Raw genomic sequence first — 14,110 nt, 5'->3', positions numbered from 1 at the left:
TTGCAATCTATCCATCTGACAAAGGGCTAATATCCAAAATGTACAAGGAACTTAAACATATTTACAAGAAAAAGACAACTCCATCAAAAAGTCGGTAAAAGATATGAACAGACACTTCTCAGAAAACACATTTATGCAGCCAATAAACATATGAAAAAAGCTCAACATCACTGATCATCAGAGGAGTGCAAATCAAAACTACAATGAGATACCATCTCATGCCAATCAAAATGGCGATTATTAAAGAGTCAGGAAACAATAGATGCTGACGAGGCTGTGGAGAAATAGGAACACTTTTACACTGTCAGTGGGAAAGTAAATTATTTCAACCATTGTGGAAGACAGTATGGCGATTCCTCAAGGATCTAGAACCAGAAATACCACTTGACCCATAATCCCATTATTGAGTATATACCCAAAGGAATATAAATCATTGTGCTATAAAGACAAATGCACACATATGTTTATTGCAGCACTATTTACAATAACAAAGACATGGAACAAGTCAATCCATCAGTGAAAAACCGGATAAAGAAAATGTGGTATATATACACCATGGAATACTATGCAGCCATAAGAAGGAATGAGATCATGTCCTTTGCAGGGACGTGGATGAAGCTGGAAACCATCATCCTCAGCAAACACACACAGGAACAGAAAACCAAACACGGCATGTTCTCACTCATAAGTGGGAGTTGAACATTGAGAACACATGGATACAGAGAGGGGAACAACACACACCAGGGCTTGTTGAGGGATAGGAGCTGAGGGGAGGGAACTTAGAGGACAGGTCAATAGGTGCAGCAAACCACCATGGTACATGTATACCTATGTAATAAACCTGCACGTTCTGCACATGTATCCCATTTTTTAAGAAGAAATTTTTAAAAAAGAAATTTTCAGAAATATTCTAATATGATTAAATATTTTTAAATGAGCATTTGAAGTTTTTATTAGTGATGGATTTCATGAATTAGTGATAAGATTAACAATATGTCTCAATTTGGCACAAAATAAGTGATAAATGAAAATAAAGAAAATTATTATAAGTTTTGGAGCATTTTCCCTCCATTCTTTTTTTTTAATTTTTAATTTTTAGTTCTGGGGTACATGTGCAGGACATGAAGTTTTGTTACATGGGTAAACATGTTCCATGGTGGTTTACTAAACCTAGCAATCCATCACCTAGGTATTAAGCCCACATGCATTAGCTATTTTTCTAATGCTCTCTCTCCCCCTACCTGGGGGAGAGGTCCCAGCGTGTGTTATTCCCCTCCTTGTGTCCATACGTTCTCATTTTTCAGCTCCCACTTGTAAGTAAGAACACGCAGTGTTTAGTTTTCTGTTCCTGCATTAGTTTGCTGAGGATAACGGCTTCCAGCTTCATCCATATCCCTGCAAAAGACATGATCTCACTCCTTTTTATGGCTGCATAGTATGCCATGGTGTATATGTACCACATTTTCTTCATCCAGTCTAATGTTGATGGGCATTTGCATTGATTCCAAATGATTCCTTATTGTGAATAGTACTACAGTGAACATATGTGTGCATGTATATTTGTAATAGAATGATGTATATTCCTTTGGGTATATACCTAATAATGTAATTTCTGGGTCAAATGGTATTTCTGGTTCTAGATCTTTGTTCCCTCCATTCTTATAGAGCTCAACTCAAAGTTAAGTTATATCTTTCAGAACACTAGTTAATTTTTAATGAACTTCGTATATTTTTCATTTTAGTATCTCAAATATAGTAGCCAATAAATATTTTTTGAATATTCAGTAACACTATTTTCATACAGTTATCACCACAAAATTGTCATAGCTAGACATGAAATAAGGATACTGAAAGAAGAAATAATTTTGCCCAGTTCAGGATCCAGCCAGACCCAGCCAGCATTATTTCATTATTGCCTGCAAGGTCTCCTACATTTTCTCAATTTCTTCATTCAAGTTCTAGAAATAATAATGTACTGCTTTTAAAGAACAATTTCATGTATCTCTAGGATTAGTGAAATAAGTGATAAGAAAGGAACTGAAACACAGAGTTTCTGAGTGTTGAGTATGTTAGTACTTACCTTTTGTCTTAAAGCTTTCTGGAAGGGAGGTACTATTTTCTCCTGTCTTATAAACCACCACTACTCTGACATTATATGAAGTATGAGGTTGTAGATTTGTGATATTACAGACATAAGCAGGACCTTGGCTGCATGAAGTTTTAACATGGTAAAACTCATTGTATTTCCACTAGAAAAAGAAGTTTCAATTAATATTTTTGTTTCTCTAAGAAAATATTCTCAAAACACAAAAATGTATAGGCTTATAGCAAGTGATTAAAATTCAAGCATTCTTTTCTATTAAAGAATAAGAACTTCTTTATGAATGATCCCAAACATTACCCCACTGCCTATAGTCGTTTTGCTTTTTATGATAAGATATAACTGACTTACATGACCGTTCATGGGAGAAGCTCAAGGTGGGACATACACCTCTGACTATATATCATTGAGGAAGATTCAGAGCTACCGCTTCTTGTTATCCCAAAGGGTAGATACCTACATTTAATCAGGATGGCTAAGAATGCAAATCCACAGCTGTGGAACAACGATGGATCAAAACAACGGTACTTTCAGATCCCAGGGATTTGTTAATTTCATAGCAATAATATTTTCACATGTTTTGATTACATGTAATCTTTGATAAAGAAGTCCACAGTGACTTACAAACTAAGACATTTTTTTTCCTCCTAACACCCTCTTCAGACATGTAACCAGAATTCTTTATTTTTATACACTGGAAACCTACATAGCCAAAAGAAGAAAATTTTTGCCCACTATTATGAAGCTACTAAGTAGCAAAGCTAGAAACTAAATACAGAAAATCTTGTTTTCATTCCACTTTAGATATTGGGCCTCTAATTATAGCTATCTGAACTTTCTTGCTCTGTGATATTGCTTTTTAAAAACTTGTATATTTGGATCCTTAGTATCATTATTTGAAAATGATAATTTCTTAACATACAAATAGGAAAAGACAAAAAGATATGGCACTTTGTCAAGGGTTCTTGATATATTTTCCCTCGTAGAGTTTCATGAAAAGGTCAGTTTCCATAAATAAACTTAAATTATATCTTCTTTTTCACTTAACACTCATGAGGTCACATCATTTCATTAAATGGACACTTTATATTAGTTTTCTATTCAGTAAGGAATGATTCTCTATAGAATTTTCACTCAGTAGACCACTATGTACAATAAGAAAGGGGAATAAGGGAATGGAAGGAATTAAAACTTAAAAAATAGAACTGCTGATGTCAGGAACATTGCCTGCACTAAACTCATAAATGTATCAATCCCGCTGAGACATATAGCTTAATAGCTTAATGAAACAGGTGCATTGAATCCATAATATTTACTGTGAACCTCAGAGAGAGAGAAATTAATTCCTGGCCAGAAAAAAAGATGGCTTAACTCTTTTTGGTTCTCTCTCCTTCATGATCTGGTGGAGAAATTACCTATAGTGAATAGTCTAGCTGACCCAACATTCCAAACCATCAAGAAATTTTCAGAGCTCCTTGAAGTGTCAGCAGATGTTTGACCAAGGGCACCGCTGGAAAACGGTAGAGTGTTGGCATCACCATAGCAATGAATGTCTGGGCAGACCACCAACCTGGAGAGGTGCCACAGGATATCCCAGTAAATCACAAGGGTGTCAGGACTTTCCATTTGTCAGAGGCCGACAAGTGCAGGAGTGGAGGCTACCACAGGGGGATTTTCAAATTATTTGGGTGGCAGTGAGAGGGAGCGTCAGCTAAGATGTCTGAGAGTTTGGAACTTCAGAAACTTGTGGTTCGATAGGGATTTGCCTGAACTGCTGCGAAAAACACAATTTTAATGGGCTTCCATGAAAAAATTACCAAACAAAATTACGTGTTTCCTCTCCATTTTAAATATGTTCTTCTTCTGTACACTGTTGTGAGTTGCTTATATTATGTAGAATTTAAGATCTAGATCAAGCTTGTCCAACTTTCAGCTTGTGGACCACATGTGGCCCAGGACGATTTTGAATGTAGCCCAACCCAAATTCATAATATTTCTTTAAACATTATGATTTTTTTAAGGGAATTTTGTTGAGCTCATCAGCTATCATTAATGTTAGTGTATTTTACATGTGGCCCAAGACAGTTCTTTCAGTATGACCCAGGGAAGACAAAAGATTGGACACCCCTGATCTAGATAGAAACTTCACCTTGTGCTCCAGTTCCCTCATTTTTCAGATAAGGAAATTTTGACAGAAATGACAGAGAGCAAGTTTATCATTTTCTTCCTGTTTCCTTTCTTTAAAAATTGCTAATTAAAAACACAAATATTCCCTTTCATTGCCCACTCCTCAGAGTTTCAGTGTGGAGTTACGGTATCATTCCCAGCTGTCCTGTCATTGTGAGATAGGTTCAAGTTGTTCAAAAGAGACAGCACTTTCTGACTAGATAGCACTCATCAACCCTTGCAGAACCACAGACTTTCACTGTACTCATAGTTAGTGTTTGTAGATGGCCACTCATGTACAAATGACCCTATCTTGTATTTGCAGCTTCATCATTTTCTAAATGGTCTGCCTGGAACCTGTGTTGAGTAAGTGTAAAAACAGAGGAAGTTTAGAAATAAAAAACACTGCATGAAAGTCACGAGAACTGGGCCAGGAGATCTCTGTCTGCTGTCCTTCTCCCCAAACTTTAAAGAGTGGGATGGATGACTTAATGACTCCTATTCCTTCCACAGACAACACCCTAATAGGACTGCTCTAGGGAGAAGTCAGCCCTAGGATTTTTCTCTGCCTGGCGACATCTGGCATCTGTCTAGGTCTCCATTTCTGATCAATAAAAGGGTAGGCTAGGGTGTCAATTATCTCTAAAGTCTTTTCCCATTCCATTTCTTTGATAATCTTGGAAATGAACTTTACATCCTTCCCCTTGACTTTAGACTGAACTGCGTTAAGTTTACTAAAATAGATGTCATTTTAAAAGGCATTCCTCCAATTTCTCCAATTTAACTGCATTTTTATAAGGTGGCAATTTTTTAAATAGGCAACAAATCATCAGAAACATGCTCAATGGAAAAAGTCCAATTAAACTGTGACCTTTGAGTTTATTAACCCAAGATTCAGTGTTGTTCCACAGTTTTCATAGTTTTTATTTATAAAGTATAAGATCACAAAAATACCTTACATAATAATTTTTAAACATCCTGGGGAATAACTGCATTTTTAAGAAGTAGTGAGGCTATGATTATACTTATTTGCTTTTTGAGTTACCACTGAACAAAACATTTCCAACTAATCTTTAAAAATATGTACACATACATAGGCCCAGAAATACACAAATATGCACATGCAAATATGTAATAGTTAAAATAACAAGTAGCAATTATAAAAAATAATCAATTTTAAGTTTATCACCATAAAAGTCAATGTAGGCTTTCTCCATCAATGAATTAATCAGGTTAATTGATGCCTTAAAATTCAGTGGGTGGTTTCTTTTTGGTTAAAGCATGAAAAGTCTTGGATGAGGAATCATTTAAAGTTTGCCAGCCAACAACAAAACTACTTTAGAATAAGCTGGTTTTATGGTTTACTTCTGTCTTGTTACTGCACAGCCCTTAAATGATGAAAAGAACATTTCTAAACAAGGTTTTGGTTTTTTGTTTCTTCAGTTCTTTTTCATTTTGTTTTCATAGAAAACACCAAGTTACTAAGGGCTTTAAACCAGAGAACCATGCTAACATCTAAACTAAGTAAAATATTATAAAATTAGTACACTATAACTTATATCCTTTTACATAACATCTTTTAAAAGCAAATTAATCTGAGAATTCTTCCCACCAGAAATTAGTCTGGATAACTTACTGCTTCTGCATGCCAAACATAAATCAATGAAAGTTGTCAAATATATTGTTTATTTATACATGAGCATGTTCTTGATGCTTGAAAAAGGCCTTTCCAATTTATTCTATATCATAAAATAAAGATTTGCATTAAAAGTCTACCTTTTGTAGTTCAGCCCAAAACCTGATGAGGTTAACATTCGATGGAGCCTTCCAATTAAATTGCAAACTAGTGTTCTCTGGAACCAAGGAATAAGGTTTCTCTGGTGCATTAAACATTTCCACAGTGACAGGATGACTCTCTGTACACCACATTTCCTCAGAGTGGCAGGCAAGAACCTTTTGGTAAAAAAGAACAATTGCTTAACTTTTCGAGAGCCTTGCACTTGAGAATGACAATAAAGAGTGCCTAGTATACTTACTGTACCTTTAACACATAAATATTTCCACCTGACAGTCTAGTAACAAGGAGAGTGAGCCTTCCATTTGGAAATTCACTTTGTCTTAGAGGAGTTTCAGGAATTGGGGCCAGGTGTGAGATTGCCAACTGATAGCGGACTGATTCTTTAGGTCCATTTGGCTTGTGAGATTCTCTCCAAGATATAATGAGGCTGGTGTCTGACCGCACCGTTGTATTAATGAGTTGCACTGCCTCTGGTACTGAAATAAATAGCAAGGAATGATAAAGGATGCTGCAATAGCACTGAAAGATGGAAAGAAGTAACGGAGTTTGGGTTGAAAAATAAGCATACGGTATGAGCAGAATAAATAACAGATGTCCAGAAAGAAAACCAGCCTCTTCTGCAATGGTAGGTTAACAGGCTGCCTAAAGGGCTCCCACTTATTTCGGCCCAGTGACCAAATCATTCTCTGACTCCAGCTCAAGGATATGGCGAATGGGGAGTAACTCAATTTGGGTGAGTTTTCTGAATAACATCAGAGACATCTGAAATAAATGTCATCACCTCATAATAATCACCACCTCATCAGTTCTTAGAAAACCTTTTTAGACCTATTTTCTTTAAGGCAATACTGTTGTATAACTTTACACCTCAGGCCTCAGTAAAATTCACATAGAAAAAAGGCTTAGTTTTTCTATAGCTCACCACATGTACAGAAACCTATGAGTATCTGGAAAAAGAGTGACACTGTGTGGTGAGACCAAATAATGTGCTTCTTAGTCAAACAATATTGATTTCAATGTTTTACCTCCTAGTTGCTTTCTATTTTGATAGAATATTATTAGTCAACTTCAGGGGTTAGAGTAAGGGTCAGCTCAAAGTTTTCTGCAAACACATTTTTCTTATTAAACGTAAGAAAGCTTACATTGTAAAATTACTTCACATTCAGATTTTAAAAAATAAACATCGATGGATGTACCCATCACATGTATCACAATATTCTGCTTGAGAAACCCACACCAAGCCCATAACTCACCTCCATTTTTAGTTTTTCCCCAAATCTCTTTTCCTGGTGGTAAATGTTCCAAAGGATCTGAATAATAATTTTTTACAGCTATCTGTATCATGTATGTTGAAAATGGTTGTAAATCTTCAATAAGAGCTATACTGTCCTGAAATTCCTGTAATTGATTTTTTAAAAATCAATATCTTATTCTTGACATTTTATACAAATTGGTAGAAATTATTTAATCAAAGAGAGAACAAAGTTAAAGGCTCAAAAAAGTTAATTTATTTTAGATTCTGGATTATTAATGATAATACCACTGTGCAATCTACCCAGACTCGAGTTGTTCAATATTTCCAAGAATAAGTACCAAATGATTGGTAGCCCTCAGTAGGTTTTGTGGTATAAATCATTTCACAGGGGAAATTAAATTCCTAGAAGAGGACACTATTTCACTAACATTGTATTAGAAATTCAGCAAGATGATAGAAAACATGTGATACATATGTGAATACAATAAAAGGTTTTTATATAATCTAATCATTCTTAGAAATAAAGTTTAAGAGAGTAAAAAGATTTTCCTTAGACCAGTGGTTCTCAACTTTGTTTATACTTTGCTATCATCTGGGAAGCTTTAAGAAACTACTATGCCTGGGTTCTATTGCCAGAGATTCTGACTGAGTTATCTGGGGTGAAGCCTAGATGCAGAGTGTTTTTTTGTGAAGCTTCAATGTGCCGCCAAGGTTGAGAACCACTGTCTTAGATCACTGTTAATCAATGGGAAGGCAATAAGACAGATTAAATTTAATTACAGACGTGTCCAATGCTGCAAGTCCAATCTTGACCAGCCAAATGATCTAACCTATCTGAAATTACTCATTTTAGAAATGTGTAAAAATGGTTAATTAGACAAAATTAAGGAAGTAATGAAAAATCACATACACTTTATGGGAAAGCATATAGTGTTTAACGTCCAACAGTTAGTCAATTTCACCTTTTGAATAGGCTAAATAAAGCCAAGCACAAAGCAAAATATTGGACATATGTGATTCCATCACTAAGACAACTGAAATACTAATGAATGTGTTTCATCATTCAATGATTGAATCATAGTGCCAATTCATTCAAGAAATATCTAGTGAATGCCTGGACGGTGCCAATGACTGTGCTAGGTGCTAGGCATACAATAATGACTAAAAACAGTATCTGCATAGCAGTATATCTCTCTGCAAATAGGAAACAAAAGAAAAACATAATGTACAATTTTCATATTAGATAAATGCTATGGAGAAGAGGTATAAGGCAATGTTCTTTCCGTCCAACTCATTTCTTACTCCTCAATCTTCAGTCTGCTCCATAGGCCACAAAAATAAGTCTCTATCATTCTCTCCGAGGATAATTAGATAATCAGGGAGAGGAATAAACCCAATTCTTTCTGGACACTCAGAAAACTGTTACCATGGCAATCCATCAATGGACAAGAGTTGATATACTTCCTTGAAGCTTAACTTACTCCCAGTCAAGAAAACTAGAACACAATGTTTTGATGAATCATTAGCTATAAAAAAGTTGCATACTAGTCCACTTCAGAACATACAGGAAACACTTTACTATGGCTCATAAATTTGTATCAAAAAAGAACATCTTGTGAAAAGACAAAGACCACTAGTTCCAATCTTACCAGAATTCTATATTTCAAGTCAGAGCTGTTTTTCCTGTCATTAACTTCTGCATAACAAACCAGGTATGTTGGAGTAGGGCTGGTGATGCCATACCATGCGAGGGTAGTCTTGGCCAGAGGTAATCTGATTGTGAGACTAGTGTTAGTGGCATTAAGTATAGTTGGTTCCACAGTGTCTGAAGCTAGAGACAGAAACGCTTTATCTAAAATAAGAAGAAACGAAAAGATTAAATATCTATACATAAATATATGAGAGGAAAAGCAGATTTTTTAACAAGAATAATATCAAAGGTTAGAAAGAAATTTGTAGAGCACACATAACTTTTGCTTGAAAAGATAAATATGAAAATGATTTGAAATAACGTTCTCTTTGAAGAAACAAAACCGGCTGCATCTTGATGCTGTGTGTAGTATGTGTAGTATGTATTGCTACAGTCTACCCAACGTCCTCCTCCTTTTCTTCAAGTTCATATATATCTGATATCGTTCAGGGCAGCATGCTGGGAGGAAAAACTGTTTCTAAAGTTTGATTGCCACCCAGACAATCATGTGACACGGTCTGGTTAGTCAGATCTGCTTATCACTGTCACACACCTCTGTCCTTCACCCTCCCCCAACACAGGAGGTGGACACTATGCAACAGGAGCAGCAGCCATCTTGTGAGAATTGAATAAAAGACTCACTAAGGAAGTTTGGGGAAAGATCAAGTCCAGATGCTTGATGGCACTGTGGAGCTCCCTAGCCACCACATACAACCAAACACATTGCACACTGCACAACTCCAGGGAGCCCCAGTCATGGAGGCTACAATGGGAATGGTCTGTTCTAGACCAGTGCAGTAGCACAATCATACTGCAGGCTTAAGCCTCAAAAAATCACGAATCTGTCACTTGCACCTGAACACAACTTCTTGACCTATTCAGTCTAAGTCTTGACGTAAAATATCACCTAAAAATGCAGCATAATTACATAATATGCAAATAACTCCAAATATGATTTTAATATGAAATCTAACAATCTTACACCAGTTAGCCAACTCTTTAACTCGTTGTGTGTGGCACTGTGCAATCTGGATCCTGCCCGCATATCCAATCTCTGCTATGCAAAGCCATCCTTCACTGTAACCACAGTACGCTATCTACACACTGCAGGACTTCTACCCCTCCAACCCTTCACATAGGTAGTCTCTTCAGGTTGGAATGATCTTCCCCATCTACCTAACCTTACTTAAGGCTCAGTTCATGCATCATTTTTCCTGGGAAGCCCCTTCTGCCTTCCTATTCCAGGTAAAGGACATCTCCTCTCTGTCCTCACTCCATTTCACATGTTCTTCTACCAGTGCACTAGCCACATGTGATTTTGGTTTTGGTTTTCTTTTGCTGCTTTCTTTCTTCATCTAGCACTAGAATGTAAACATCTTTGGCTGAGATGGTGCTTGATTTGTCTTTGTTCCCCCAGAGCCCCAGGAGGGTGCCTGACATAATTAGGTATTTAGTAAGTGTTATCGATCCTTACGGATTCATACTAGCCACATATAAAATACATCCTTAGCATTCAACAAGTAAGAAAATTAGGGGGTAAATGTCTAAGTGGCAAATAACTTGATGGAGCCAGCTCCTTCACTTACTAACTTTTTGGTCTTGGGAAGGTTACTCCAGCTCTTCTGTAAACAGAGACAATGGCCTGCTTTACAGATATTTATATATTACTCTATCCCTAGCACATGGTGAGCACATTAAATAAACGTTAGCTATTATTATCATCATTACTGAGACTAAAATGAAAAATTAGAGAAAATAATGCTGGTCTGGTCTGGGAATTCCAAATATGAATTCCAAAATGCAGGGAAAAAAATGTTTAAAATTAGAAGTACATCTAAAATCTCCAACAACAGAGAATACTCAAGGACACTGTGAACCTAAGTTTGAGGACATTTGGAAAGTATGGGGGTTTGGAGATGGATAACCTTACTAAAGTTACAAGATGAACTATTCTCCAGTTCAACCAATATTTATCCAATAATATTCAGTTTGTACTGATTTCAGATCTGAACAGAGAATGGGATACACATGTGAGCAATGAGAGCAATTATCTAATTCAAAGGTCATTGGGAATTTTGTCATTCTTTTATTTGACTGATATAATATGATATGTTGAAGTGTCAGAAACATTATTCAGGACAGAAAGACAGGTTTTTCCCTTACATTTTTTTTAATCCCATATATTTTGAAGATAATTGAATGCCTTCAGAAAAAAAGGACCAAGGTAACTTGTAATTGCTAAAATTTCCAGCAGATGGAGGTAAAGTACTCTTAATAATGTACCTAGACACTAGCAACATAAAATTGACTCCATTTTTTAAAGAAAATGAGTATTAATCATATTCTTAATGAGTTCCAGTTTAAAAAAAAAAAAAAAGCTCATGCTACTCTTAGGACTTCATTTTGGAGTGTGTTCCTATATGGGGCTGGGGGGAGGTTATGTGTGTGTCGTTCAACTTCAGATACTGCATGGACTTCTTCTTTTTTTTTTTTTTTTTTTTTGGTAAGACTTTATTTTTTAGTGCAGTTTTAGATTCACAGCGAAATTGAGAGGAGTGTACCAAGATTTCACAGATGCTCCTTTTCTCGACACATGCATAACTTTTACCCCTACCAAAGTGGTACATTTGTTACAATCAGTGAGCCTACAATGACATCATTATCACCCAAAGTCCATAGTTTACTTTAGAGTTCAATGTTGTATTGTACATTTTACGGGTTTGGACAAATGTGTAATGACCTGTATCCACCATTATAGTATCACACAGAATAGTTCCACTGCATTCAAAGTCCTCTGTGCTCTATTCACCACTTATTCCCCCAGCCTTCTGGCAACTACTGATCTTATGACTGTCTACAAAGCTTTTACTTTCCCAGAATGTCATATAGTTGATATCAGCCTTCCCCAACTTTGTTCTTCTCTTTCAATACTGTGCTACCTATTCTAGGTCTTTTGCCTCTCCATATAAACTTTAGAATCAGGTGTTAATATCTACAAAATCACTTTAGCTGGAATTTTCATTGGGATTTTATTGAATCTATACATAAGTTGAGAAGAAATGACATCTTGACAATATTGAGTCTTCCTATCTATGAACGTGGAATATCTCTACACTTATTTAGTACTTTGACTTCTTTCATCAGAGTTTTGTAGTTTCTCTCATATAGATTTTTATGCATATGCTGTTAGATTTATACCTAAGTATTTCATTTTCTGTGGGTGTTAATCTAAATGATACTGTGTGTTTAATTTCAGATTCCACTTATCCATTGCTGGTATATAGGAAAGTGATTGACTTTTGTATATTAACCTCATGTCCTGCAAACTTGCTATAATCACTTATGAGTGTCAGGAGTCTTTCTGTCAATTCTTTCAGATTTTCTACATACATGATCATGTCATCGGTGAACAAAGATAGCATTATTTCTTCATTCCCAATCAGTATGCTTTGTATACCTTTTCTTGTATTGTTGCATGCTGTGACTTCCACTGCAATGTTGAAAAGAAATTGGGAGAGGGAACATCCTTACCTTGTTTCTGATTTAGTGGGAAAGCCTCTAATTTCTCACTATTAAGTAATGATGTTAACAAAGTTTTTATAGGTGTTCTTTCTCAAGGAAGTTACCCCTATTCTTAGTTTGCTGAAGTTTTTTTCATCATTAATTGGTGTTGAATTTTGTCAAAAGCATTTTCTGCATCTATCAATGTGGTCACCTGATTTTTCCTCTTTGGTCTGTTGATGTAGTGGACTATATTAATTGATTTTCAAATGTTGACTCAAACTTGCATAGCTGAGATAAATCCCACTTGACTGTAATATAAAATTATTTTAATATATTGCTCAATTTGATTTGCTAATATTTTGTTCAGGACTTTTGCAATTCTTGCAATATTTAAGCGAGATACTGGTCTAAAATTTTCTTTTCCTGTAATATATTTGTCTAGTTTTGGTTTTAGGGTAATTCTGGCCTAGAATAAATGCATTCATTGGCCTAATTGGAAGTAGCCCCTCTGGTTCAATTTTCTGAAAGACATTGTAGAGATGGTACAATTTTCCCATAAATGTCTGGTAGAATGCACCATTGAATCCATCTGGCCCAGGTGCTTTCTATTTCAGAAGGCTATAATTATTGATTCCATTTATTTAATAGATGTGGACATATTCAGATTGTCTATTTCTTCTTTTGTGAGTTTTGGCATACTGTGTCTGTAAAAGAATTCGTCCATTTCATCCAGGTTATTAAATTTGTGAGCATAGAGTTGTTAATAGTATTCCTTGATTATCCTTTTAATCTCCATGGGTTTTATAGAGATGTCCCCGTCTTCATTTCTACTATTAGCAATTTGCATCCACTCTCTTTTTTTCTTAGCCTGGCTAGAGGCTTATCAATTTTATTTATCTTTTCAAAGAACCAGCTTTTGGTTTCATTGATTTTTCTCTGTTGGTTTCCTGTTTTCAATTTCATTGATTTCTACTATACTTCATTTTTTTCTTTTGTTTTAATTTTGTTTCTTCTTATTATTTTGGATTTAATTTACTCTTCTTTTTCTAGTTTCCTAAGGTAAAAGCTTAAATAATTTTAGATCATTTTGTCTAATGCATGCAGTCAGTGCTATAAACTTCCGTCTAAGCACTGATTTTACTGATTCCCATAAGTTTTGATGTTTTGTTTTCATTTTTAGTTCAAAATATTTTTAATTTGAGATTTCTTCTTTTACCCATTTGTTATTTAGAAATATGTTGTTGAATCTCCAAGTGTTCTGAGATTTTCCAGCTATTCAGTTATTGATTTCTAGTTAAATGGCATTGTAGTCTGAGGACAGATATTGTATGATTTCTATTCTTTTACATTTGTTAAAGTGTATTTTATGGTCCGTCTTGTTGAATGTTCCATGTGAGCTTGAGAAGAATGTTTATTCTGCTGTTGTTGGATAAATTATTATTAGTAGATAGATGTCCATTATAGCAAATTAATTGATGGTGTTATTGAGTTCATCAGTATATCCTTAGTGATTTTTTTTGGCTGGATTTGCCCATTTCTGACAGATAGACATTGCGAAGTCTTCAATGGTAATAGTGGCTTCATCTGTTTCTTGCA

The 14,110-nt window shown here is 35.4% G+C and overlaps 1 protein-coding gene across 4 annotated transcripts in view; it reads right to left on the bottom strand.

Moving 5' to 3' along the window:
- The window catches only part of ROS1 (ROS proto-oncogene 1, receptor tyrosine kinase), a 143,079-nt gene that overhangs the window by 47,664 nt on the left and 81,305 nt on the right, over positions 1-14,110 (bottom strand). For all 4 annotated transcript variants that reach the window (XM_050786555.1, XM_050786553.1, XM_050786557.1 and 1 more), the window contains 5 exons: positions 8,970-9,172; positions 7,319-7,463; positions 6,309-6,541; positions 6,044-6,220; positions 2,081-2,249 (listed from right to left, as the gene is read on the bottom strand). In XM_050786555.1, coding sequence (XP_050642512.1) covers positions 2,081-2,249; positions 6,044-6,220; positions 6,309-6,541; positions 7,319-7,463; positions 8,970-9,172 — 927 coding nt within the window. The remainder of the gene's footprint in view (positions 1-2,080; positions 2,250-6,043; positions 6,221-6,308; positions 6,542-7,318; positions 7,464-8,969; positions 9,173-14,110) is intronic.

Source organism: Macaca thibetana, chromosome 4 (assembly GCF_024542745.1).
Source record: "Macaca thibetana thibetana isolate TM-01 chromosome 4, ASM2454274v1, whole genome shotgun sequence".
NCBI classification, from domain to species: Eukaryota; Metazoa; Chordata; class Mammalia; order Primates; family Cercopithecidae; genus Macaca; species Macaca thibetana.
The sequence above is the reverse complement of the archived record's forward strand: the minus strand, read 5'-3'. Positions and strand labels throughout refer to the sequence as shown.